This window comes from Aethalodelphis obliquidens, unplaced genomic scaffold (assembly GCF_003676395.1).
Source record: "Aethalodelphis obliquidens isolate GAN/ISIS:26980383/991018 unplaced genomic scaffold, ASM367639v1 scaffold42, whole genome shotgun sequence".
NCBI lineage: Eukaryota > Metazoa > Chordata > Mammalia > Artiodactyla > Delphinidae > Aethalodelphis > Aethalodelphis obliquidens.
In genome coordinates this window covers 3,148,817-3,174,191 of record NW_020837986.1, presented here as the reverse complement: position 1 = coordinate 3,174,191, position 25,375 = coordinate 3,148,817, and the positions used below count along the sequence as shown (strand labels likewise).

The 25,375-nt window shown below is 54.4% G+C and overlaps 1 protein-coding gene across 2 annotated transcripts in view; it reads left to right on the top strand.

The window, feature by feature from the left end:
* MYBL2 (MYB proto-oncogene like 2) overlaps positions 1-21,475 on the top strand; it is a 28,225-nt gene extending 6,750 nt beyond the window's left edge. The window contains exons 3-14 of one of the 2 annotated variants that reach the window (XM_027078267.1): positions 1,580-1,651; positions 2,538-2,630; positions 2,817-3,037; positions 5,043-5,205; positions 8,379-8,666; positions 11,394-11,813; positions 13,875-14,014; positions 15,491-15,590; positions 17,372-17,485; positions 18,810-18,914; positions 20,210-20,356; positions 20,938-21,475. In XM_027078267.1, coding sequence (XP_026934068.1) covers positions 1,580-1,651; positions 2,538-2,630; positions 2,817-3,037; positions 5,043-5,205; positions 8,379-8,666; positions 11,394-11,813; positions 13,875-14,014; positions 15,491-15,590; positions 17,372-17,485; positions 18,810-18,914; positions 20,210-20,356; positions 20,938-21,066 — 1,992 coding nt within the window. In that variant the 3' untranslated portion in view covers positions 21,067-21,475. The remainder of the gene's footprint in view (positions 1-1,579; positions 1,652-2,537; positions 2,631-2,816; positions 3,038-5,042; positions 5,206-8,378; positions 8,667-11,393; positions 11,814-13,874; positions 14,015-15,490; positions 15,591-17,371; positions 17,486-18,809; positions 18,915-20,209; positions 20,357-20,937) is intronic. The other variant, XM_027078268.1, reaches the window with a different exon arrangement.
* The last annotated feature ends 3,900 nt before the right edge of the window (positions 21,476-25,375 follow it).

The following is a 25,375-nucleotide window of genomic DNA, read 5'->3' as shown; positions in this document are numbered from 1 at the left end:
GCCCAAGCTGCAGTTGAGGGTCTGGATTTCTCTGGTGGCCTTTTTTTCTGTCCAGGAGAGAGAGAAAAAGAGAGAGAGAGAGTGTGTGTGTGTGTGTAAAAACACCTAATGTTAAATGTACCATCGTAACTATTTTTAAGTGTACAGTTCAGTACGTGAAGTATATTCTCACCGTGCAGCAGGCCTCTAGAACTTTGTCATCGTGCAAAACTGAATCATTAAACACTTAATTCCCCCCTCTCCTCCTCCTAGCCCTTGGCAACCACCTTTGTCTACTTTCTGTTTCTATGATTTGACTGCTTCAGATTCTTCACAAGAGTGGACTCATATGCTGTCCTTTTGTGTCTGGCTTATTTCGCTTAGCATCATGTCTTCAAGGGTCATCCACGTTGCATCTTGCAACAGAATTTCCTTCTGTTTTAAGGCTGAATAATATTCTACTGTATGGATATACTACATTTTCTTCTTTTTCTTTTTTTTGATTGAACCCAGGCCCTTGGCAGTGAAAGCGCGGAATTCTAACCACCGGACCGCCAGGGAATTTCCTACATTTCCTTTATATGTTATAAGATATTAAAAAATTGATTCGATGGAAGAATAGTTTACATACAATCAACTACAACCATTAAAGTACAATTCAGTGAGTTTCAATGGACGTGCTACCATGAAACTCCCAGCACCGTCATCGTAGAGCGCTTCCATCACCCCAGGCATTTCTTGCTCCCTTTGCTGTCCATTTCTCCCTACCACCACCCCTGACCTCAGACACCACTGACTATCTTTTTGTCCCTATAGCTTAGTTTACATTTTCTAGAAGTTCTTAAGCGCAGAATCATGCAATGTATACTCTTTATGTCTGGCTTCTTTCCCTCATCACAATGATACTCTGATTTCGTGTAGTTGTGTAAATCAGTACTTTATATTCAGGAGAACGTTTTAACAGGTACTGTTTTCCTTCCCTTCTGAGTGCGCTTGATTCTGCCCATGTCCCCCATCTCCAGTGCTGGGTCACTGTCGTCTCTGGCCCAGGTGCCTGTAATGGCCTCCTCTCGTTCATTCTGCCCACCTGTAGCCCCTTCTCCTGCAGCTGCCAAAGTGAAGTTCATAACAAGCACATTGAACCGTGACCACCCACTGCTTCAGTGCATCAGTGGCTTTGCATGACGCAGAGGCCCGAATCAACCCTGCTTGTGGTCTGGCCCCTACCGTCCCCTCCAGAATCCTCTTGCATCCCTCCTGCTTGCTTCCTGCATTCTAGCCTCACTGGACTTCCTTGGGGCCTGTCCCTTGGATCCCCCCAAATAGGCCTCACCATCGACCTCTCCATACCCCCCAGCACCTTTCCGTTTGTTTGAAGGAGGCTTTGATTAACATCTGCTTCCCTCTAGACTTTAAGTCCCATAAGGTTGGGCAGCTCCGATGCTGCCCGCTGCCATGCCTGGCGTGCCTGGTGTGTAGTAGGTGATCATTTCATGACTGAGTGGATGAGAGAGGCTGTTTCCTTTGGGGAGGGCTCCGTCAAGAGCAGCTCTTTTCTGCACACGTGTAGCTGAGCCCTCTGTCTTCCCGGTTTTGGCAGGATGAGCAGCTGAGGGCCCTGGTGAGGCAGTTTGGACAGCAAGACTGGAAGTTCCTGGCCAGCCACTTTCCCGTGAGTGCAGCCCCTCTGCGGCCCCCTCCCCCAGGACAGTGGGCCCAGGACAGACTTTGTGTCAAGGAGAAGAAAGGGAGTTCCTTACCAAGTCCCCCCCAGCTCTCCCAACAAAACAACCTTCCAGGCTTCCTAGGCCCTTTCTTCCCAAACCGGAATCCAAGGCACCCTGGTGTAAGCGTCTCCACGCAGCAGCCTCCGTGTGCCTGGGGGTCTTGGGCTCTGTGATCATGAAATCAGATCAGTGACATATTTGCATTTCTTCCTGCAAGTCAGGAGCGAGTTGGTGCTCGGTTTCGGTTTCTCAACCGTGAGACTGAAACTGAGGGGAAACAATACTTGAGCAGGCTCCATGGTGAGGCCCCTGCCGAGCTGGCTGGTGCCACCATGTCCAGCATCTAGAGGCTCCTGGTGATGCGGGTCCCCCTCAGGTCCCCCACCCCCAGCACTGCAGGCGTCTGGCAGGGAGGGGATGTGGCAGGAGCTGCTGTTGGCTTATTTCCTGGCTCATCGGGCAGTTCAGGGACCAAGTCACCAGACCCTCGTCACCTCCCCCTCCTCCATGTGATCTGAAACCTTCAGGGAGATACTACCCTCCCAGAAGCAAGCAAGGATCCCTGATGTAGCCTGCGGGCTGGCACGGGGCAGCCCCCTTGTGTTAGGGCAGCTGGCGGTGGCTTCCCACATGGTTCTGAGTTTGCCTGGTTCCATCCGGGCCCTCTGGTAGCACAGGGAAACCATGCGTGTTCCGGCCCGTGGGCAGGCAGTGTGTGGTGGTGCAGGGAACAAGACAGAACCCCGCCGAGGTGTCCCCTGAGCCCAGTGTGTGTCCAGGGTCCAGGGCCACCATCCCAGGAGTTCTCACGGGTGCCTGTCCTCTTCCCAGAACCGCACTGACCAGCAGTGCCAGTACCGGTGGCTGAGGGTCTTGAATCCAGACCTCGTCAAGGGGCCATGGACCAAAGAGGAGGACCAGAAGGTAATGCCCAGGACAGTGCCTGCCACGTGGCGGGCCTTCACCCACCCCCGGGAGTCAAGGGACTGAGGCTGCCCTGGGTGGTGGCTGGGCTGTCCAGCTGGACCTTGGGTGTGTGACATCCCACTGGTCGGTGCTGGGGTGGGGAAAGGGCCGGTCCCGCCGGCCTCACAGCAGCTTTCCCCCAAGGTCATCGAGCTGGTCAAGAAGTACGGCACGAAGCAGTGGACGCTGATCGCCAAGCACCTGAAGGGCCGGCTGGGGAAGCAGTGCCGCGAGCGCTGGCACAATCACCTCAACCCCGAAGTGAAGAAGTCCTGCTGGACGGAGGAGGAGGACCGCATCATCTGCGAGGCCCACAAGGTGCTGGGCAACCGCTGGGCCGAGATCGCCAAGATGCTGCCGGGGAGGTGAGCTGCCTGCTGGGGCCTTTGCGGGGATGTTCCAAGGCCCAGTCCCGATTTCTCTGGAGTTGTTCACTTTTCCCAGAAGCGAACGAGTCCTTCAGATTCTTGACGGGGTGGGAGGGGATAGGGGAGGAGGGGGCAGGGGGGGACCCAGCTGCTTGGAGTCTGGGACAGGGAAGGGAGAGGGGCCTGGGGGCCTCCCATTCACTGTGCAGCCTCTCATCTGGTCCCACTTTCGGCTCTGTGCCATCCCTGCCCTCTGCTGTGGCCGGGGTGGCCTGGTTATTTTTTAGAGAATAAACCTCTTTCCTCCTGCCTATGAGGTCAGGGCCAGGATCTGGACGTCCGAACCACTGCCTGTTTCCACCCTACTCTTCACGCTGGGCCTGGCCACTCCAAGCCCTGGGCCTCTTGGTGTTCTGCAGGGAGCATTAGGACGACTTGGCTCCATTCTTGCTAGAATCCTGCTCCAGGGTCAATTCCCAGTCTCCTAAGTTGCTCACTGCTCCGCTAACTGCTTTCCATCTTCTGGAAACTTATAAAAAATCACTTACTCATCACTGTCTTCTACCCTGCTCTTTTCGTCTGTGTGCATTTTTACCTTATTTTGTTTCCTTTCTTTGCCATGGCATTGCGGTCCTGGGAAGGAGAGGAAATAAAATGCCAGATGGTCTCTTTCCCCTGGAGTCTGGAATCATCTGTTTCCAAAACTCAAACCGGAGTGTGTTATCCTTTTGGCATTTCTTAAAACACTTGGATTGAGGACTCGAGCCTCTTTCCCGTGTGGCCAGCCTGGCCTGGCTGATGCCACCAGCCTCGCCTTGGTCTGCCGTCACCCTTGCTCATCTTTGGGGCCTTAGCTGCTCCGACCTCCTCTCTCCCTTAGACACGGGAGAGCTCTTTTCTGAGCACGAGCGCCCTGTGCTCCTGGCAGCTTGGATGCCCTCTAACTTGTACCCATGATGTAGCCAACACGCTCTCATCCTTTGGTTCTCAGTGGGGACGTTATTTCCTCAGGGAAGGTTTCTCTGTCCTTTCCAACTGTGGTCAGTCCCTGGCCACCTCCCCACCGTGCCCCGACCCCTGCGCAGTCAGCACTGCGTCCTGACAGCCTTCAGTGGGAATGAACAGAGATCCAGACCCTCCTCTTAGACTGGTGGCTCCGTCAAGCTGCTATTCTCTGTTCACGGTTCAAGGGAAAAGCACTCTGCTCGGAAACCCAAAGAAGGCAGTGCCTCTGTGTGTCTGCACTTCTGAACTGCTGTAGGTCTATGGGCTCTGACGCTGCTGAGCCCCCCGTGCTACTCACCGTGATGCTGCTGTGTGCTTCTGTAGTTTCGTACTTCTTTGGGCTTCGTACTGCTGTCTGCTCCTACTGCTCTGTTACTCTGTCTTGCGGTCCCTGTCTGCTTCTCTCCCTCCATGCTTCCCTGACTCCTGTACCACTGTGCTACTTTCTGCTTCTGTAGTGGGGGTACTACTCCTGACTTACACCATATATGTTTCCTCTTTAATCTTCAGCAAGTGATGGAGAGTGAAGTAGTCTTTTGATTCTCCAGATAAAAAAGCCAAGGCTCAGAGTGGTCAGTAGTGGATCCTCTGTGCCCTCTTTGGCCATTTTCTGTCTGTGGGACGTGATCAGGGCTTGTGTTCCAGGTCACTGAGCCTCAGGACAGGGGCCACCGGCCGGCAGCTTGCTTACGGTTTCTACAAATGCAGAGTGAGTGGGAAAGGGAATGAGAGTTCCCAGAATGTTTCAGTGTTAGGATTTTACCCTGTAGGCTGAATAAGACCTTTGTTTATTTCTCAGAGGTGTGTGGAAATACTCCGTAAATCGTTACAGGCTGCAAGCATGTCAGACTTCATCTTAGAGCTAAGAGCCCTTAGAACTCCTCAGGCTGAACCCGCATTTACAGAGGTGGGAGCTCAGCTCAGGGAGGCTAGTGACGCGCCCGGTGGCGCACGGGCCCCAGTGCTGGGGTCAAAGATCCCCGGTTGGCCCCTGTAGGACAGACAATGCTGTGAAGAATCACTGGAACTCCACTATCAAGAGGAAGGTGGACACGGGAGGCTTCCTGAGTGAGTCCAGAGACAGCAAGCCCCCCATGTACTTGCTGCTGGAGCTGGAGGACAAGGACGGCTGCCAGAGTGCCCCGGCCTCAGAAGGCCAGGTGAGTGGGGCGGGGATGTCAGGCAGCTCAGCCACTGGGCTTGGGCTAGTTGGTTTGTTTTCATGTGTATCCGATGCCGTCTCACCAACACCTATTCCTCCTTTTTCACCTGTTCCATGGCTGTTCCTTAATCCTACAAGAGGTTCTCACTGTGGCCTCACATCTCTCATGAGGGCCTTTCCCTGTGTCACCTGTGCCCATGCTTGGTGCTCATCTGTCCGCAGATGCAGGATGCCAGAGCCGACGCCAGGTGAAGAAGGGTCAGGTGGGGAGGTCCTCAGCCTCCTCCTGTCCTCAACAGCTTCCTTCCTACCCGTTGCTCTTTCCAGCCTTTTCATACTAAAAGCACATTTGCAATTCTAAAAAAAATCAGATTTGTTGAGGTACAAGCACATACAGTAAAATTCACTGTGTTTCACGTGCAGGTCTGAGTCATGACAGCTTTAAACAGTCCTGTGGCCACCACCATAGTCAACACACAACCTCTCCATCACCCCCCATATTCTTTCAGCCCTTCTCCCATCCTTAGTCCCTGGCACCCTTCATCTGTTTTCTGTCTCTATAATTTTCTAGAAAGTCCTACAAATGAAGTCATATGGTGTTACATTTACAATTGTTAACATCTCCCATCCTACACTCCAGAGCATACGATTTTTAAAATTGAAGTATAGTTGATTTACAATATTATAGTAGTTTCAGGTGTTTTTGGTTATTTTTGAACTATCTCATATGATTTATTCTTAAAAAACAAAGATTTGAAGCACATGTGTCAGAGTATGAAGATGGGCCGTTGCTGGGTACATGGCAGGTGACACGCTTCCTCTACACTGTTTTCCAATCTTTTCTGTAATCGTGAACTATTGAATAGTTCTTTTTAATGCTCCACCTTTCCTTTTCCTGCTGGCCAGATTATAACTGTTCACTGCTCCAGTTCTTCTGCAACACCCTGCTGGAGCGTTATATCATGTTTTTGCCTCTCTTTCCGGATTTTTCAGCTTCAGAGACTATTCCTTGCTTCCCAGATATGAGAGCATCTATGCGGTAACAGTCGAAAAAGCTGTAAAGTGAAACGTAAAAGGACTTCTCCCTCCTGTCTGGATTCCCCATGGGTCCCCTAACCAGAGGAATTCACTTCTCAGTTTCTTGTATGCCTAAGTAATATGTTTTCCAGGCTTTTACTTCTGATTAAATAAAAAGCATCCGTGCCCCAGAGAGAAACAATGTGCGTCAGCAGACACGGAGAAGTCGTCTTTCAGGATAGGGCAGAGTGGACAGTAGTCTCTGAAAATCCTCCTTGGCTGAAAGTCATTTCCTAGACTCTGTTTTCACCCCCCTGGCGCTTTGTGTCTGGGAGGCTGGCCCTGCTGGGCCAGGGGGAGCTCCAGACCTTGATCCTGAGCACACAGGTCAGGTTACAGTGTGGGTTTCAGCCTCACCCACTCCTCTCCACTGTCATTTTAATGGTTCTATTGTGCTGGTAATTTCTTTAATTAAGGTTCACCTGACTTTTTGTTGTTAGAAACAAAACTTTAATGTTGTCCTCGTAGCTAAATCACTGCTCAGTTGTCTCTTGGGAAATTCCTAGAGGTAGATAGATACATTCTTTAAAAACGATAAGGGACTTCCCTGGTGGGCCAGTGGTTAAGATTCCTGCTTCCAGTTCAGGGGGCCTGGGTTCGATTCCCTGATCAGGGCACTAAGATCCCCCATGCCGTGTGGTATGGCCCCCCCGCCCCCCAAAAAACAAAACCAAAATAGACGTTAATACATTTTGCTAGATTGCCTGCCAGAAAAGGTCCACCTGTTCTGTGTGTATGGGACTGCCTCACTAGTCAGTGCTTGCAATTATAAATGATAAGTACTGAACTTGATTCGAAATTGCCACACTTTTTCCAAAGTGGCTGTTTTCTGAAGTGGGAATCACATGTTGGTAGCTTTTAAATAGTATTCATAGCATTCTTCCCCTCCAGTTATAGCAGTTATAAGGTTTTAATCCAATCTGCTCTTATCTCCTTTTCTTCCTTTGCTTATATCACAAACCATTTCCATTCTGTTCACTTGACAGCAGTGGCAACGGTAACTACTAATTAGGTTGAAAGGTTTTCACACAGTTGTTGATCTGTGCGCCCTCCCTGCTCAGTAAGCCTCAGTGTCCTCATTTTATAGGCGAGGACACTGACCCTCATCACAGGCTTGCCGGAGCAGGGAAATGGCAGAGCTCTGTCTGCATCCAGAGACCACGTTCCCCCCCACCCCGTTAACACTGGACCGCTTCTCGCGCTCGACCAGGCCTCTGTTAATCACTTGTGCTGTTTGCAAGGCTCCTCAGGGGCCGTCAGGTCAAGGAGTCAAGCTTGTTTCGGAGGTTCTGCCAGGAGAGCGATTGCCCTAACGATCTACCTCTTTTTCTTTATTTCTTTCCTGTCACAAAGTCAGTCTCAAAAAAAAAAAAAATTAGTCTCCACTCCTTTTTCAAACTTTCATTTTGAAATAATATTAAGTATACAGAAAAGTTGCAAGAAAACTGCTCGCCTGTATCCTTTACTGGGTTCATTAACATTTGTCAGATTTGCTTTATCTTTCTCTATGTACATTTATTTTTTTTAAAGACCCTGTAGTTAATCATTTACTTAATGGCTGTGGCATGCGGATCCAGGCCCCCTGCAGCGAAAGCCTGGAGTCTTAGCCGTCGGACCACCAGGGAAGTTCCAATATGCATATTTTTTTAACCTGAGTTATTTGAGAGTTGATTCCATACATTGTGCCTTTTATTTCTTAATACTTGAGTGTGTGTTCCTCAAAATAAGGACATTCACCTGTGTGACAACAGTACGCACTTGGAATTTAACATTGGTGCGGGGACTTTTGACTAACCTACCGTCTAGATTCCACTTTTTCCTGCCCGTGATCCAGTCCAGGTTTAGACACTGCTTCGTTGTCATATGTCTTTCGTCTAATTTTATCTGGGATAGTTCATCAGCCTTTCCGAGCCTTTCACGATACTGATGTTTTTGAAGCATAAGGTAGGGCTAGTTATGTTATAGACTGTCTCTCAGTTTGGGTTCACTTGTGTTTCCTTATTATTAGATTCGGGTTGTGCACTGTTAGCTGGAATACGGCATAGTTTATATCTCATAACGAAAAATCCAAACCGCGTGCCCTGTGCCCACCAGGGAAGTCTCGTGACCGGCTGGCCCCCGGCGTTCCCTGCCCTGAAGGAAGAGGAGAGCAGTGAGGAGGAGGCCACGGCGGCTGCCCCCTCCCAGGAGCAGGAGCCCGTCCCCACAGAGCTGGATGGAGTGCAGACGCCAGAGCCGCTGGAGGACTTCCCCAAGCGTGAAGACCAGGAGGGCTCCTCGCCGGAAACCAGCCTGCCCTACAAGTGGGTGGTGGAGGCCGCAAACCTCCTCATCCCTGCCGTGGGCTCCAGCCTCTCTGAAGCCCTGGACTTGATCGAGTCGGTAATGTTGGTCACGGCGCTTCACAGTGGGCCCCGAGCACCCCCAGCAGGGAGCACTTTCTCTCCGTAGGCGTCCGTCCTTCCGTCCGTTCGTTGTCTCGCTGATGTGGCTCAGCTGGTGCCGAGTGCCCAGCCCAGCACCAGGGCCTGGTGATGCCAAGATAGTGGCTGTGCAGCGCCTGCCCTCGGGGAGCTCCTGCCTCACCTGTACAGCGCAGGGTGGGCTGGGAGGGCTCGCGGTGGAAGCCGTACGACAGAGTCCTCAGGGCTGATGGGGAAGGGTGTTTGAAGCGGTAACACAGCCCGGGTGGGCACTGGTGTTTGTGGCAGCACAGGTGGTTGTGTGTCCCTGGAGAGGCCCCTGGGAAGGGCCAGGGTTTGGGGCTGCAGTGGTGAGCGGGTCCTGATTGCTCAGGTACAGCTGCCCCTGGGGCCGCGCTGCCTGTGGACTGTGCCCCTTTGGGGAAGGCACCCGGTGGGGGGTGTGACCAAGGTGGGACCTCCCAGGTCCATCAGCCAGGCCTGTGGTGTGAAGTGGGTTTTAGAAGGTGGTGGGCAAGAGGCCGGCGACCAGGGGTAGAGGGGTTCAGTGGGCAGCGCCCATACTCACCTTCCCCCTTGGGCTTCCTCCTGTTGGCTGAGAATATTGATGTTGTTTATTGAGCATTTGCTAAATACCAGGCTGTGGGTTTAACACATAGTCCGCACGGTATCCTGTGAGGGGTGTCCTTTCTGTGTTTTGCAGATGAGACTGAGGCTCAGAGAGATCAAGTAAGTGTACCCAAAGGTCAAAGGTCACACAGCAAGTAAGGTCTTAACCATCATGCTGTGCTCCACTGTCCTGCCCAGTGAGCGTTTAGATGGTGGGGTGGGTCTCAGGTGGGCTGTCTGCTCAGACCCTCTGGCTCTGGGTCTCACCTCTTGCCCCTAGTGGCTGGGACTGTGGTGTCCCCTTCACTACAAGGGATTTCAGGGTAGCGATGCGTGTGTCAGTCTGTTCAGCAAATAGCTCCGGGGCCACCGTGGGCTGTCACTCCTTTGGGCTCTGAGGAAGGGTTGAGATGAGAGTGGGCCCACTCTGCACTGCTGGTGCCGGTGGAGTGGGTGGTGGACTCAGCTCAAGCTCAGAGAGGTTAGGAGGCTTGTCCAGTGTCACACAGCTGGCGAGTGCCGAGCTCGAGCTCTCCACGATGACCTTCAGCGACTGATGGGGAGCGATAGTAGTTGCAGAAACACTGCCGTCTGTCTCTCCGGGCAGTCCTTGTAGCATGTGCTCTGGTCTGTTAGATGCCATCCATTCCGGGCCTCTCCGAGGTTGGGGTTGGCTGCTGGGAGGAATGCCTGGAGACGGCACAGCTCTGAGCCGGCCTCCACCCTTAGCAGTGAACTTGCCAGGCTTCTTTGAGCTCCAAGGACCAGAAATAGAAATCACCACTAGGGTCTTGGTCCATTCAGGGCCAGACCTCCAGGGACCAGTGGAAACTTCTGTATCCAGAAGCCTTTGGGCTGGGTTGTAGTTTACTGGGCAAGGGCAGAAAGACGTGGGCATGCCTCTTAGAATTGCTCTTGGAAACTTAGTGACTTCAGGGCGATCACACCCTCTCTGACCTGGCTTCCTCAGTATGAGAAGGGAAAGTAATGCTTCTCTAGCAGGGTGGCTGTGGGGTTGGAAACAGTGTAGGTGAAGCACCCAAGGAGGCGCTGCGATTGACAGGGTCATGGAGCCCAGTGGTGCGCTCTGGGTACGTGGCCGGCAAATCGAGACCCTCCAACCTGCTCACGGCCTCGGGCCCAAAGCCTCACTTCCAGTTCTCTGTTAAGGAAATAGCTACAAACGCAGGAGAAGATTTACATCCAAGATGTTCATAAAGATGCTATTTTTAATTTTTAAGAATTAGGGGGGAAAACCTAATGTCCTATAGAAAGGGGACAATTATGTAACATGTCCAAATGATGGTACATTTTACAGCCCTTAAAATTGTTAAAAGTTGACCTTTTTTCACTATAATAACAACTAATATTGATAGTCAATATTAAACTCATAGGTAATAGAATGAGGTGCAATCATTATTCCAGCTTTACCGAAACTTTAAATGGAAAAAAGAAGTTAACTAGAAATGATTTGTACTAAAGTTAGAAACATTGAAAATACTAAATATTTAGGGACACATGTAAGTGGTAATTGATGAACAAACGCATAAAGATGGTAAATTCAGGCCGTGATATCCTGCATGCGGGCAGAGGGTGTGCCAGGTGGACCTGGCGCTTTAGTGACAAGGTTTTATTTCTTAGGCTTATTGATGGGTATGTGAGTTTTCTTTGTGCTTTTTGTATATCTTAAAAACGCACAGAACATTTTTGTAAGTAACAGCAAGCAGCCACGGGCATGATGTGACTTCGGTTATGTTTCCAAATACAGATACAAAGAAGGATCTGAGGAAAGGCAGGCCAATGTTAAGGGTGATGGTTTCTGGGCTGTGGGATCATCCTTTTTTTTTTTTTTTGGCTGTGCCCCGCGGCTTGCGGGATCTTAGTTCCCTGACCGGGGAACGAACCCGTGCCCCATGCAGTGGAAGCGTGGAGTCTTAACCGCTGGACCGCCAGGGAGGTCCCTGTAGGCTCGTGCTTGATGCTCGTGTATTTTCCTTTAACGAATGAGCCCTGTGGTATGTGAACCGGTACAAAAGCAGAGCCGTTGCAGTTATTCCTAAACCCCCTCTCTGGGCAGGACCCCGATGCCTGGTGTGACCTGAGTAAGTTTGACCTCCCCGAGGAGCCGTCCGCAGAGGGCAGCATTGGCGGCAGTCCGGTGCAGCCCCACCCATCGCAGCAGCAGCAGCAGCAGGCCCCGCCACCCCGCCAGCCTGCCGCCGCTGTGCCCAGCGTGACCGAGTACCGCCTGGATGGCCACACCATCTCGGACCTGAGCCGGAGCAGCCGGGGCGAGCTGATCCCCATCTCCCCCAGCACTGACGTGGGGGGCTCGGGCATCAGCACGCCGCCCTCGGTGCTCAAGCGGCAGAAGAAGAGGCGAGTCGCCCTGTCACCTGTCACGGAGAACAGCGCCAGCCTGTCCTTCCTGGACTCCTGCAACAGCCTCACCCCGAAGAGCACGCCCGTCAAGACCCTGCCCTTCTCGCCCTCCCAGGTGCGTGGACCCCACCCCGACTGTTCTCTGGGTGCGGGTGACAGCCCCCCTGTGCCCAGTGCTGGGGACCCTGGAGGGCAGAAACGGGCCTGGCCCTGCCCTCATGAAGCGTCCGTGCTGATGGGAAGACCAGTTAATAAAAAAGCACCCAAATAAACGTGCTGAATGGAGTAAAAAAGGCGGCTTCTGGTACTTCGGGTGCATCTAGTCGGGGAAGGGTGTCAGCCAGGGCTTCTATGAGCAGGGGGATTGCTGGAGCTGGGGGCAGAGGGTGATAAAAGGGCCGAGAAGGGAAGAGGACTCGGTGTGTGTTAAGAGTGAGTTTACTGAGCACCGATTTTATAGCAGGTTTGCCAGCCCTGGGGAGCGAAGGGGCTGATGACAGCCCTGCCCATGAGAGGATGGCTGGGGTGGGGGACTTGGTGGTCACCATTTCCTGAGGAAAGGGCTGTGGGAGGAGCAGTTATTGAGTCGCTGAGGGCTTGTTGTGTTGAGTACTGCTTCCCAGGCTCTGTTTGTAATAGACACAGTGCTGGGGGGAGCCTGGGGGCCCTGTCTTTCCTAGTGGTGAGGGAGGCACTCAGAGTGGTGTCCCAGGTGGGGGTTGCTGACCGATTGATCGGCTTGAATAAAGGCTTGGAGTCAAGGGGAGAGCAGAGTGTGGTGTGAAGTCCAGAGCTAGGGCTCACGGACGGGGGGCAGGAGGACTGATGGGGACAGGAGGAGGGTTGAGGGATGGGGGCTGGGGCCTCGGAGAGTCCTGGGTACAGCTAGGGGGTATGCACTGCGCTGGGGGCTGTGGGTGGGGGATAGACTGGAGGGGTGGGGCAAGGGGGGGCAGCGGCTTTGGGTCTCAAGGGTCTCCTCCCTCCTGTGGGGACGTGAGAGAATGAGGCCCAGTGGTGGCATGTTTCCAGAGGCCACCGTCTCTGCTGTAGAAGGACTGAGGCCAGACCTTTGTATCGGGATGTCTGGTGGTTCTGCAAGGTGCCCTGTGTTAGTTCACTTGGGCTGCCGTGACAAAGAACTGCACACAGGGGGACTGGAACAACGGACTCATTTTCTTAGTTCTGGAGTCTAGAAGTCCGAGAGGGTGTGAGCAGGATTGGTTTCTTCTGAGGTCTCTGGCTTCTAGGTGGTAATCTCCTCTCTGTGTCTTCAGGTGGTCTTCCTTCAGTGTCTGTGTCCTAATCTCTTTTCTCTTATAATCTCTTCTTCTTTTGTAAACTTCTTCTAAGGACACCAGTCTTATTGGATCAGGGCACACCCATGTGGCCTCATTTTACCATAATCACCTCTTTAAAGGCCCATCTCCAAATACAATCACAGTCTGAGGTACTGGGAGTTACGGTGTAAACGTGTGAATTTGGGGAGAACACAGTTTCGCCCATAGCAGGCCCCCCGTGAGGGCTGCTGGCTGGAGAAGGAAGACAGCAGGGCTGGAGCTGCCCAGAGAGCAGCCCAGGGTGACGGGGTGCAGCTGCCCTGCCCAGGGACCCTGCAGAGGGCAGTGGGCCTGAGGGCTGCAGGTGGCCCTGAGCTGCCAAGGGCACCTTCAGGGCAGAGGGGAGAGGGTGGTGCTTCAGATCTGGGTTTGAGTCCCGCCCCTACCTCTAGCACTCAGCGCAAGAATCCAAACCTCTCTTATCTGTAAAGGGGGATCGTAATCTTTACATTTCAGAGGATCTGTGAAAACTATGTGAAATTCTCAGTGTGCATTGCTCAGCTCTGGTGTGAGAGGGTGTGTCTAAGTGTTGATGTCACCATCTCCATCATCACTGACCCGCCTGTCGCAGTTCATTTAAGAGCTACTTTCTTTTCTGAAAAGGAGCTGCTCTCGGTCAGCTTCCTTTGCCTTAAGTACACCGTCAGCAGCACGTGGGGGTGGGAGATGGACCTCCCATCATCCTGGCAAAGCGAGGATTGGGTGATGCCCAGCCTGGGGTCTACATGGACCTGCTCAGTGGGTCCCTGCCCATCTGTCCTGGCCTCTGCTCTCTGGCGCCTGCCGGTGGGCTCTGAGGTCATCACCTTGTCTTGTTTCCTTTGTCTTCCTGGCAGTTTCTGAACTTCTGGAACAAACAGGACACACTAGAGCTGGAGGGCCCCTCGCTGACGTCCACCCCCGTGTGCAGCCAGAAGGTGGTGGTCACCACGCCACTGCACCGGGATAAGACACCCCTGCACCAGAAACACGCTGCGTGAGTGCTGTGCCCCCGCCCCACCTGCACTGGGCCTGCCCCTCCCCAAGCAGTGGCCGGCCTGGCGCAGGAGGTTCTCTGGGGGAGGGACCCCTTGGAAAACCGCCTGAGACTCTGTTACAGGAAGGCCGCCTCCTCCTGGTCACCACACCTCTTCACTTCCGTCAGGGTAGTCTGCTGCTTCACCTCTGTTCTAATTCTTTCTTTTTTTTTTTCTTTTTTTTGGCCGCGCCGCATGGCTTGAGGAATCTTAGTTCCCTGACCAGGGATTGAACCTGCGCCCTCGGCAGTGAGAGCACGCGGAATTCTAACCACTGGACCACTAGGGAATTCCCCGTTTTTTATTTTTTAACTTGATGGTTTTCTAATCTCAGAAATGGAGAGAGTCCACACTGCCACGAAAAATTTAATCTCTGCATCCTTTATAAGTTTCAAGTGCAGATCCACTGTGTTTGAGTAGCCCTGCGTGGAGGACAGACGGGCCCCCGGTTCTCTCGCCTCTCTGGTGCTTAGTCAGGAGGGACGGCCGTGCCCCGCCTCCCGTGTGTGTGAAGCACAGCGTTTCACCTCCAGCCTGTACAGGTTGCTTACCTGCTTCTGTGGAGGTGCTCTCACAATAAGTTTCCTCCCTTGTGTCATCGTGACTCTTGAATTCCAGGTAGAGAGAGTTACCTAACTGGTCTTCTGCTTGTTACACGTGCCGGGGAAGAAGCATTGTTATTCATGTTTCAGCAGTTAAGTTGTAATTCAGGAATCAGTTCAGGAGTTTTAGTTCTTGTCATGATACGTAATTTCAGAAAAGATGTATGAATCGCTTGGTCAGAAGTCAGTCTCTCAAGAGTTGATCTAACATTTAACATAAGTAGGCTTCATGAGAAATGATTCTCCTTTCAAGCCGAAATCCTGGACTTCAAATCTAAGCTCTTAAACATAGGCTGGAAGCAAGAAAAAGAATTGATACTTAGATAACGTTTCATGAGAAATGATTCTCTATTCAAGCCAAAATCCTGGACTTGAAGTTCTTAAACAGACAGCTGGAACCACAAAAGGAGTCGCTGCTTCTCCGGAGAGAGGTTGGAGAGGGATGCGGTCTTCCTGGATCCCCACCTTCCTCGCCTCCCCCTTCTCTCGCTGGTTCTGCAGTGTGGCCACAGGCCGGCCTTGTTTTATGGAGAATCCTAGTGACAGCAGCCTTCTCAGTCGTTCTTCCAGCCTTTCGGGTGTGCTGGACCCTCTCAGACCCTTTCCCGTTTCTGAGGATAGCCCTTCCTCTCAGCCCCCGTAACTCCCTTCGGGGGTGGGGAGGTGGGTGTGTGGGCAAGTGTGATGGGAAGAGACTGTGTCCGGGGGTGGCCTCCCTGCTGCTGAGGCAGAGGTCTGGTGGAGGGCGGTGTGGGACTCACGGGCAGCCTGCAGCAGAGCAGCTGGTGTCTGCCCCCAGCCCCGTCGTGAAGCCACCTCCTCTGTCCCCGGCAGGTTTGTAACCCCAGATCAGAAGTACTCCAGGGACAGCACTCCTCACACACCGACCCCGTTCAAGAACGCCCTGGAGAAGTACGGACCACTAAAGCCCCTGGTACGTGGTACGGCCGGGCTGGTCCTCCAGCCATTTACAGTTCACAGGGCCCCGTCCCTCTGAGATCTCATTAGATTCTCCCAACAGCCTTGAGAAGTTGCAGATACCCTAGTTTTACAAATGGGGCCCCCGGGGTGGAGTTACCAGTTCATCAGACCTCTCTTGAGCAGCTGCCACGTGCCAGGCGGTGCTGGGTGCTGGAGCCACGGTGGCGTCCTGGTGAAGCTGGGAGTTTGGGGTGGTGGAAGCTGGCGTTCAGCATGTAAGTGCATAAATGACTAAATACTCAGCACATGGCCATGCCAAGCGGAACATGGGCAGGAGTTGGGACGGAGAAGGACCTGCTCGGGCGCTGGGGCTGGTTCAGGAAAGTGTCGAATTGCTCCTCAAACCGAAGCCTTTTGACCAATTGCCCGTCCTTTGCAAAACACGGGAAAGCACTCGGGTGGGCTGGAGATGGCTCGCCAGTGAGAAGACACCTCCTGGCGTGCTTCCCCAGCAGTGTGAGAACGGCCCTTCTCCCCTGACTCTTCCTGGTTCGCGGGACGGTCCTGCTTTCCCCAAGGGCAAAAGAGAGAGCTGGCACCCCGGGTTTTCCGAAATAGGCTGTGTCTTAGAAACCAGCTGAAGGTGGGAGAAAGGCAGGTTGTGGAGAAGCATTTCCTGTGGACAAAGCCTGCAGCGAGCTCCCCTCCGTGCTCACCACGTGGGGTCTGGGTGGTGGAGCCGTGGTCTCCCCATGCTGGGATGCAGCTGGTGGAGTTGCACAGGCCCCAGGCCAGGCCCCAGTCAGCACTGCCCTTTCCTGTCTGAGTGGGGTTCGGCTCCCGGATACTAAGAGGTCTGCGGGCTCTCCAGGCACAGCTGGAGGGTGAATCTGCCCTTGGCAGCGATAGTTCAAGTACATGGGGGCTTTTATTATTATTTTTTAAATAAATTTATTAATTTCTTTATTTTTGGCTGCGTTGGGTCTTCGTGGCTGTGCGCGGGCTTTCTCTAGTTGTGGTGAGCGGGAGCTACTCTTTGTTGCTGTGCACAGGCTTCTCATTGCGGTGGCTTCTCTTGTGGAGCGCGGGTTCTAGGCGCATGGACTTCAGTAGTTGCAGCACGTGGGCTGAGTAGTTGTGGCTCGCATGCTCAGTAGTTGTGGCGCCCGGGCTTAGTTGCTCTGCGGCATGTGGGATCGTCCCAGACCCAGGGCTCGAACCCGTGTCACCTTCATTGGCAGGCGGATTCTTAACCACTGCGCCACCAGGGAAGCCCACATGGGGGCTTTTAGAGTGACTTCTCGGGTGTTACTGTACCCTACACCTGCTGCTCAGTAGCTCTCTCCCTCCCCTGGTCTCTGCCGCCTGAGCCCCCAGGCCCGAGAAAGGGAAATGGAATCAATGTCCCCATTACTGTGGGACTGAGGGGTGAAGGAGTTAGGGTTTTGAGTGCATCCAGGTTCCAACCTCACAGCTGTGTGGCCTTGGGCTGGGGTCTCGCCCTCTCTGAGCCTCCATTTCTACCTCGTGGAAGAGGTAGACAGCTATTTCCCCGGGTTGTGTGAGGTTGGCTGTGGTCAAGTGGGGACAGTCCGGGCTGTGCGGCTCTCGGTGAGCAGAGGCCAGTGTCCCAGGCAGGACAGTTAGTGGCCGTGAATACTGTGTGTGAGGCCAGTGTCCCGGCACTGGGCCTCCTCCCTGCTTTGCCTGGGTCTGCCCCGCCGCTCCCGTGAGCAGGCTCTGCCTGTGTCCTACGGTCTGGGTGCAGGGCCTCACTCACATCCCTGCCTGTAGCCCCAGACCCCGCACCTGGAGGAGGACTTGAAGGAGGTGCTGCGCTCTGAGGCCGGCATTGAGCTCATCATTGAGGATGAAGTGAGGCCCGAGAAGCAGAAGAGGAAGGCTGGGGTGAGTGGCTGGCCGAGCGGGGAGCGGGTCTGGTAGACATAAGGCACCAGGGGAAGTGGAACTGTGGCCCCGGCCCTTTGTTCCTGCAGAGTGGTTGTCCGTGAAACCAACCAACGTAAGGCCTTGGTGCCTGGGACCCTTCCCTCTTCCCCTTTGAACTGGTGCCTCACTTATTCAGCACTGTTTGGACCCCTCTGAAGTGGGCTCTGGGCTGGGGGTGGTCGTCAGAACAGTAAGCAAGACCCAGAGTGGTCGCTTCCTCCAGGAGTGCAATGGGTGGAAACGGCAAACACCCTAGTGCCTCAATACATACAGTGTTACGGGGGTAGAAAGGGCACAAAGAGGATCTCAAGGGAAATCCTTGGTATGGAGCCAGCCAGGTGTCCTGGCTGCATGAGCAGGTGGGGGACAGCGGGCTCCGGTGAGGTGGGGAGCTGCTCTGGGCAGGGCTGGGCCGTACTGGACAAGCTCTCCCGCCGCCGGGCACGTGGGGTTTCCCAGCAGCAGGTGGCTCCATGTCCCCTCTGTCTTTGTGCCCCTTTTTGTGCCCTCCTGGGGGCAGGGAAGACGGGAGTGTGCCGGGGTGGAGGGTGTGTCTTTGTGCCCCTTTCTCTCCAGGTGCCCTCCTGGGGGCAGGGAAGACGGGAGTGTGCCGGGGTAGAGGGTGGGTGGGAACGTGGGTGGCCAGGCTGGGAGGGACCCACTGGGCTGCGTCCCTGGGCGTGTACGTAGAGCATGGCCGGGACCCTCCGTGGCCTCTCTGTGTCCGAAGGTGGTTCTGAGCCGCGGTGGCACCTGTTTGGGGCACAGTGCTGGGTTGGGGGGTGAGTACTAGTCTCAGAGCCCCTCCCTGGCATTGGAGCTGACCCCTGGCCTGCTTATAGGAAGTGCGGGGGTGGGGCTGAGCATTCCTTTAACAGCCTGTGTCCTGTGGGGTCCCACATCTCCGTGTCACTCACCGGCAGGTAGGTGTTTTAGCTGTAACTTGGCTGTTTAGGGGAGTGTTTCGTGCAGTAGAGACTTGGGGGCTGCACTTGGTCCCTTTGGGGATGAGGTTGAGTGGAGGGTGGCGTTGGTGTCCTCAGTACCAACACTGAGCATCTGGCCGGGCAGTCTGCTCTGTGGGCAGAGTCTGCAGCAGGGCCAAAGTGTCCCGGTCCCCCCCCCTGCCCCCAGAAAATCCTCGCCAGCCGGGCATGCTCGAGGATTCCCCTGCACCAGGGCCTGGTTCTGTGACCAGGGCAGCTGGGGCAGGCGTCATCAGGCGCTGGTGGTGACCCAGGGGAATCCAAATGCCTGCCCTAAGCACCTCCTCCTCCCCCAGCTGCGGCGAAGCCCCATCAAGAAAGTCCGCAAGTCCCTGGCCCTCGACATTGTGGATGAGGACGTGAAGCTGATGATGTCCACACTGCCCAAGGCTCTGCCTTTGGTAAGGGGTCTGGGAGAGAAGCCATCCTGTGAGGCCACCTGCTCCTCCCCACCCGAGCTGCAGGAGGCTGGGGGGACAGAGTCTTCCTGGGGGCCTTCGCCTCTTGAGCCCTTTAGCCTGGAGAGGACCCTGGAGGTGGAGTCCGGTGATTCTCAGGCTGGGCTTCCACGTGCCGGGCTCAGCAGGGAGGGGGCAGCTGGGCACCACCCCCCTGGCTTCAGTCCAGACAGCCCTGCTTGTGTCTTTCACAGAAAGGTTTGTTTGGCAAGAGTTGCTTTGCTAGAACCCGTTTGACAGCTGTGGTTTCTGAGTCCCCAGCGCCTTCCCTTGCGTTCTGCTGCCGAGGGTGACCCAGGAGAGGGTTGGTGACGTGCCTCAGGGCATAGCCAGGGGATTGGGGCACCTCAGCTCTGGCATGGGTGCTTCCCAGTTCCCAGGCCAACCTCCAGCAAGGGGGCTGCTGCCTACACAGAGCCTGGGCCCCAGAAACCATGCCATGCTAGTGATCCCTTGCAGCAGACAGTGGGGTGAGCCTGTCTCCCACTGGTAGCAGACAGTGAGGGCTGTGGCAGAGTTCATGAGACAGCATTGCCTGACCAGCTCCTGCGGGTGCGCCTGCTGCTCTCGTAGCCCGTGCAGACAAACCTCCCTTTGGCCAGGCATCCCCGCCAGGCTGGGGACTCAGTGCCCGCCAGCCAGACCAGCCAGCATCGCCTTGGGCAAGTAGAATAATTAACAGAAAGAGAAAAAGTTAGGGCAAGTGGTTAAGAGCAGAGGAGGTGGAGTGGGAGGCCTAGGGTGAGTCCTGACACCGGGCTCTGGTCTCTGGCATCTCTTAGGTCCCTGAGCCTCAGGTTCTTGCCTGTAATGAGGGCACTGAGCCCAGTAGGCTGTTAGGAGGGTAAAGGCCGGTCCGGGAGTCCTGGGGTGCTGTGTGCAGCTCCCAGTGAGTTCCAGTCGACGCCGGCACCTCTGGGTGTTTCTGGTCCCAGGAGAAGCTGGAGCATCTTCGTCTCCACCTGGGACGGGGAGGAACCAGATTCATGTAGAAAGGCACCAGCATTATTGGGCGTTTACTAGGTGCCAGGCTCTGAAACAGGTACTTTACAGCTGTTTTCCTACTGAATCTTTAAATGAATTCCCATCTGGAAGAGGAAACAGGCTTAGAGAAGGAATATCCTGCCCAAGATCCCAGCAGAGGTGGTGGTGCTGGAATGTGCCTGCTGTTTTGTTTTCTCCTTCCCACGAAGAGCTCATGGCAAAACGTTGAGCCTTCGATTTGGTTTTGGTTTCAGCCAACCAACATCCCACCAGGCTCCTCTGGCCTCACCCCGTCGGGCAGCAGAGAGGACAGCAGCCTGCTCAACGAGGGCTTCCTGCAGGCCAAGCCCGAGAAGCCGGCGGCCCAGAAGCCCCGAGGCCACTTTCTAACTCCTGCCCCTGTGAGTGCATCCTCCTTGGACCCTTGCTCTGTGCGCTTCACACCTCAGGGCCTTTGCACAGGCTTTGCCTCTTCCTGATTAACCTGGGCTTCACATCTCTGTCCAGACATCACTCCCTCAGGGAATCTGTGTACTAGAGACCACGCCCTCCACTAAGCCCCCCGCTTCATGATGTGGCCTCACTCGTAATTAAGACATTGTCTCTGTGACTTCTGTCCTTGAAGGCAGGTGTGCCCTGCCTGCTCCTCTCACCATCTGCACAGCTCAACCCCTCTCTGCTCCTCACCAGCCTGCGTGGCTGTAGCTTTTCCTCATGCGGAGGCTGGTGCCGCGTAGTAGGGGTGGGGGTGGGGGGGCTTGTGTCCTGGTCTAGCCTCCTTGCTCTACATCTGAGGACTCCCAGAGATGGGAGTGACTTCCCCAGGTCCACCAGGAAGGTGCAGTGAGCACAGAAAGACTTGTGGCTTCTAGAGGGAGGGAGCGTCATAGAAATGTCCCCACCCCTCCCCGACCAGAGTCGCCAGGCTTCCCTGGGAGCACGCTGCCCCTGCCTGGATGGTAACCCTTTTGCCTCCTCCCAGATGACCAGTGCCTGGAAGGTGGTGGCCTGCGGGGGGACCAGGGACCAGCTCTTCATGCAGGAGAAAGCCCGGCAGCTCCTGGGCCGCCTGAAGCCCAGCCACACATCTCGGACCCTCATCTTGTCTTAGGGGCTTGGCAGTCACGAGCCCATTCTCATGTTTACAGGGGGCTGGGGGGCCGAGTCTAGGCTGTGAATTTGAGAATCACACAAAGATGACCGCCTGCAGGGAGCCTTCTGCCGCCGGCCCCTCCCCAGACTGCTCAGGTGGAGACAGAGCAGGGCCACCCACTGTCCTGTCTCCGAGTCCGGCTGCAGCTGCGGGCGATTCCTGGTGCTAACAGAACAAAGTCCCACCTCTGAGCTGGCCCAGCCCTCCCCCCGGTGCCACAAGGAGCCCCGTTAGCTTCTCCCAAGCCCTGGTCAGGCCTGGCCTCATCTCAGACCCCTGCTTAGGACAGGGGATGCGGCCAGCGTGCTCCTTCCTTCAACCAGTTGTTACATTTTCTTGAAAGAATAAAAGTTGTTTTTCTCCTGTGCTCTGGACCCCACCTTCCACCTGAATCCTGCCTGTGGTTCCCTGGTGACAGTGCTTCCCTGGTGACTGTCCTTAGGGCCCTGAGGGATGTGGGGACCGGGGCCCTCATCCTCAGTGCAACCTTGTCTGCACAGCCCAGGCCTGGGTCTCTGGACTCTGTTGCCCCCAGGGACCCAATGTGCTGGAGGCAGTTTTCTCTGTACCCAGTGGGTGTTTCTCAGAGCTCTGAGGACTTGGGGAAGGGGTGGGGCAGTGGTTGGCCCTGGCCGTGGGTGGTGGTTGGCTGAAGTGGCCTGTGATGAGCCCTACCCCCAGATCAGGCTGGTAAACAAGGAGTGACCGGCAGCTGGGCAGAACCTTCTGGCCACGGTGGCCCTAACTTCCCACGGCCAAGGCAGCAGTTCCAGCCTGGGCTCTGGACCCTGGTCATGGCCCAGTGCACAGACTGTGGCACTTGACTGGTGGCCGGGAAGAGTCCCTGGGGACTGAAGAGGGGCGTGTGTCTGATTTAGAGGGGTCTAAATCAGGGAGTGATGTTGTCAGCAGTGGGGTCCATCGGACAGGGCATGTGACCATCCCCGGGGGCTGCGGTCTCAGTTCACCGCAGGACGGCATGTCTGGGCAGCCCGGTATCCACACCCTGCTTCAGTGCCTCTGGTTCCCAAGGAAGACTTGGGGGCAGGTCCTCTTGCCTGGGGTCCCCAGCCTCTAAAGAGAGGACTGGGAGTTAGGACGCCAGGGTTCAAGTCTGCCTGACTGACACAGCCCTGTCCTGTCGGCTGCACACAGGGTTCTGTGACTCAGCATTGAGCCCTCCCCAGGCAGCCCCCATCGGTCACACGTAGCCAAGCCTGGTTCGAGCCTGGCTGCGTCCTGGTCCCCGTTTGAGACCCGTGACGGGCCTCTACCTTTCCCACCTGCTTCCTGCCCACGTGGCTGAGCTGGACACTCCAGCCAATCCCATGGCTGGGCCATGCCAGCTTCACGCCCCTGTGCATTTGCTGATTTCTTGGCCTGGCCGCCCCTCTGCCCACCTCCAAATCCCTTCCTCTGGTGACCCAGGCGCTGTCACTGACTGCTCCCCACAGGGCTGTTGGCATTGATGGGTGACCTGCCCTGCAGTGAGGGTGGGGGCAGGGGGGTACCTTTGTCTCTAGGAGGTCATACTGTGTGGAACACCCACATCAGACCCAGATGCAGCGTGCCTGGGGACCACTTGGGATTCCCCCCACCGGGGTCATCATAAGCTCCTGGGGGTGATTCACAGTGGACTGGCCTGCAACCTGCCAGGGGCGTCTGCCCAGCGACGCCCTCCCCACTGTCCTCCCCACCCACTGGGGCTTTACCCTGAGGCTCTTACCTGTCACCCAAGCAAGGTGGCTGCAGTCACTGCAGACCTGTTAGCTTGCCCTGGGGCTGTACATCTCTGCTTTGTGCCTGAAATAAACACGCATCCAGGGTCCCTCCAACCACTGCCTCCCCACCCCCACCCCCGGCTTCGGATGAGGCATGGTTCTTTCTGGTGTTGAGGATACGAGAGCAAAAAAAAAAAGAAAAATACCGCACCCGACTCCACCCCCAAACAACCTTACTCTTCTGGAGCTTAGACTCTAGAGAGGGCAGACAGATCTATATATAACATGCCAGAGGCAACAGGGGCTCCGAAAAAAACAGCAGAGGAGCAATAGCATGGGGGCTGGGCTGTCTGCTAAGAGGCAGGTTTGAGAGAAGGTCTGTCCACCGTGTGGACAGGGAGGGAAGAGCCCACTTGGGAAGGGTGGATTGGGTGCCACCGCAAGGGTGCTGAGGGCCCCGCTTGTGGTTTGACCATGAGGTTGGGGACCACAGTGCTCCAGCGGGGCCGGCAGCCTGGGGAGCTTGACTATCCCCGCTCAGCCGGAGCCCGGTGTTTTCCAGGCCAGAGTGACAAGCAAGAGGGAAATAGCCAGCAAGGAGCCGAGGTGCCCATCTAAATGCCCAGCAGTGAGAGTGATGGATCGTATGGCATTCCTATTTTTTTTCCTATTTTGAGTTTATGTTTTGTTTCAATTAGGTTTTGGGTACTCGCCGAAAAGCTGGGCTGTTAAAGCCTTTGCAAGGATGGTGCAACTCTATCGCCACCTGGTGGCCATTGGCGTGTTTGCAGCAGCAGGTAAAGTGAGCCATAGAAGTTTCTTGAAGTGCTTGGTAGGTCTTTGAAGCATTTTTCTGATTTTCAGGCCCCTTCTTCAGCATCCATCATCAAGCAGTTGTCTGGCCTTTGCTTGAACTCGTCCACTGAGGGGGAGAGGTGTCAGTCATGACAGTGATTTAACCCCCTCTAAGATAGATATTATGTTTCCACCCTTGGCTGGATGTGTTTGAGAGCAACTAAAGCTGAGTTTCGATGTGAGTTGAAAATCGAATTTTTCACTGATACAGACCAGTGGTCTCAAGCTGGTCAGGACGCTGTTTTGTATATTAACTAGGGCTGACCTATAGGTATTTGGGTTATAGTACGTAATGAACGGGACAGTCTGACAAGGACAGGTACAGAGCCTGAGTCTCAAATGCTCTTCAGAAAGGCATGGGGGATGTCCTTCTCCCTGAGTAGCAGGCCTGGTACCCAGTAGGTGCTAATTGATACCTCATCCTGCCGTGATGTGATGTGGCCAAGAGGGAAGCCTAGGGCAGCTAGGACTAGACGAGTAGGGAAGCCTTCATGGTTTTTTAGTGTTGATTCCTAGCTTAATTCTTCTGTGTTCAGGGAGCAGAGTCTCTGTGACTTCAAATCTTCGAAATGTGTTGAAGTTTGCCTTTTCTGGTCAAGCATATCATCAATTCTGTCAGTGTTAGGCACTGGGAAAAAACGTGAGGTCTGCAGGCACTGGTGGCGGTGTCCCTTTTTTCTTTTTTCTGCTTTTTTTTGTGGACCTAGATTAGCCAACCCCCAAATGACACATGATAAGAATGTTGTTTGAAGCCACTGAATGTTGGAGTGGTTTGTTACACAGCATTAATGTGACAATAACTAGCCGATAGGAAGGTAGCTTGTGTCAGCTAAAGAACCCTGAGGAAATGAACAGTGCACGGTGGGCTCAACAGCGTGGAGGAGGAACTTAGGAGACCAGGAACTTTGTTGGAAATAAGTGGGAGGAAGGATTCCGGAATCCAGAGCCATTGTGACGATGCCTGTGTCTTGATTGTTACCCAGGACACCTGGCAAGCTTTCCAGGGGTTTCCTGGTAGCCATGGATAAAGCTCTGACTTTGGATCAGACAGACCTGGATGTGAATCCCAGCCTGGCTCTTTCCTGCTCTGAGCCTTGGAGTTCTTGGCTATAAAATGGGAGAACCCTTAACCTTCCAGAGTTATTGAAGGGGTTGGGTAGAACACTGGCACACACTTGGGGCCCAGAAAACATGGGCTCTTACGATATTATTACAAAATGCTTTCTCATTTCTTTCTGTCCACAAGAACCCTGCAAACGAGAAGATAGTGTCCATGTTTCAGTTGACTGTTCTGAGCAGAAGTTACTAGAACGTGGTCAAGTCAGGACTTGAGCCCAGTTAAGGCCAGCACTTTAGTGCCCTGTTTCGTGTAACCATCTGTTTCGTAGCCAGGGAATCAGAAGCAGTAGAGAAAGCATCTACGTTAGGTATAGGTTCAATTTCTCAAGACTTTCCATGGAATTTCAACATACAGGACAATACACAGATCCCAAGTGATCAGCTGGATGAATTTTCACAAAGTGAACACACTCAGGTAACCAGTACGGTGATTGAGAAATAGACCATGACCAGCACCCCAGAACCCCCCTCCCTACCCCACCAAGGGTAACCACCATCCTGAATTCAAACACCATCGAGTTATCTTACTTTTTCCAAAACAACATTGTGTAAACTGAATTTCGCTTTATGTG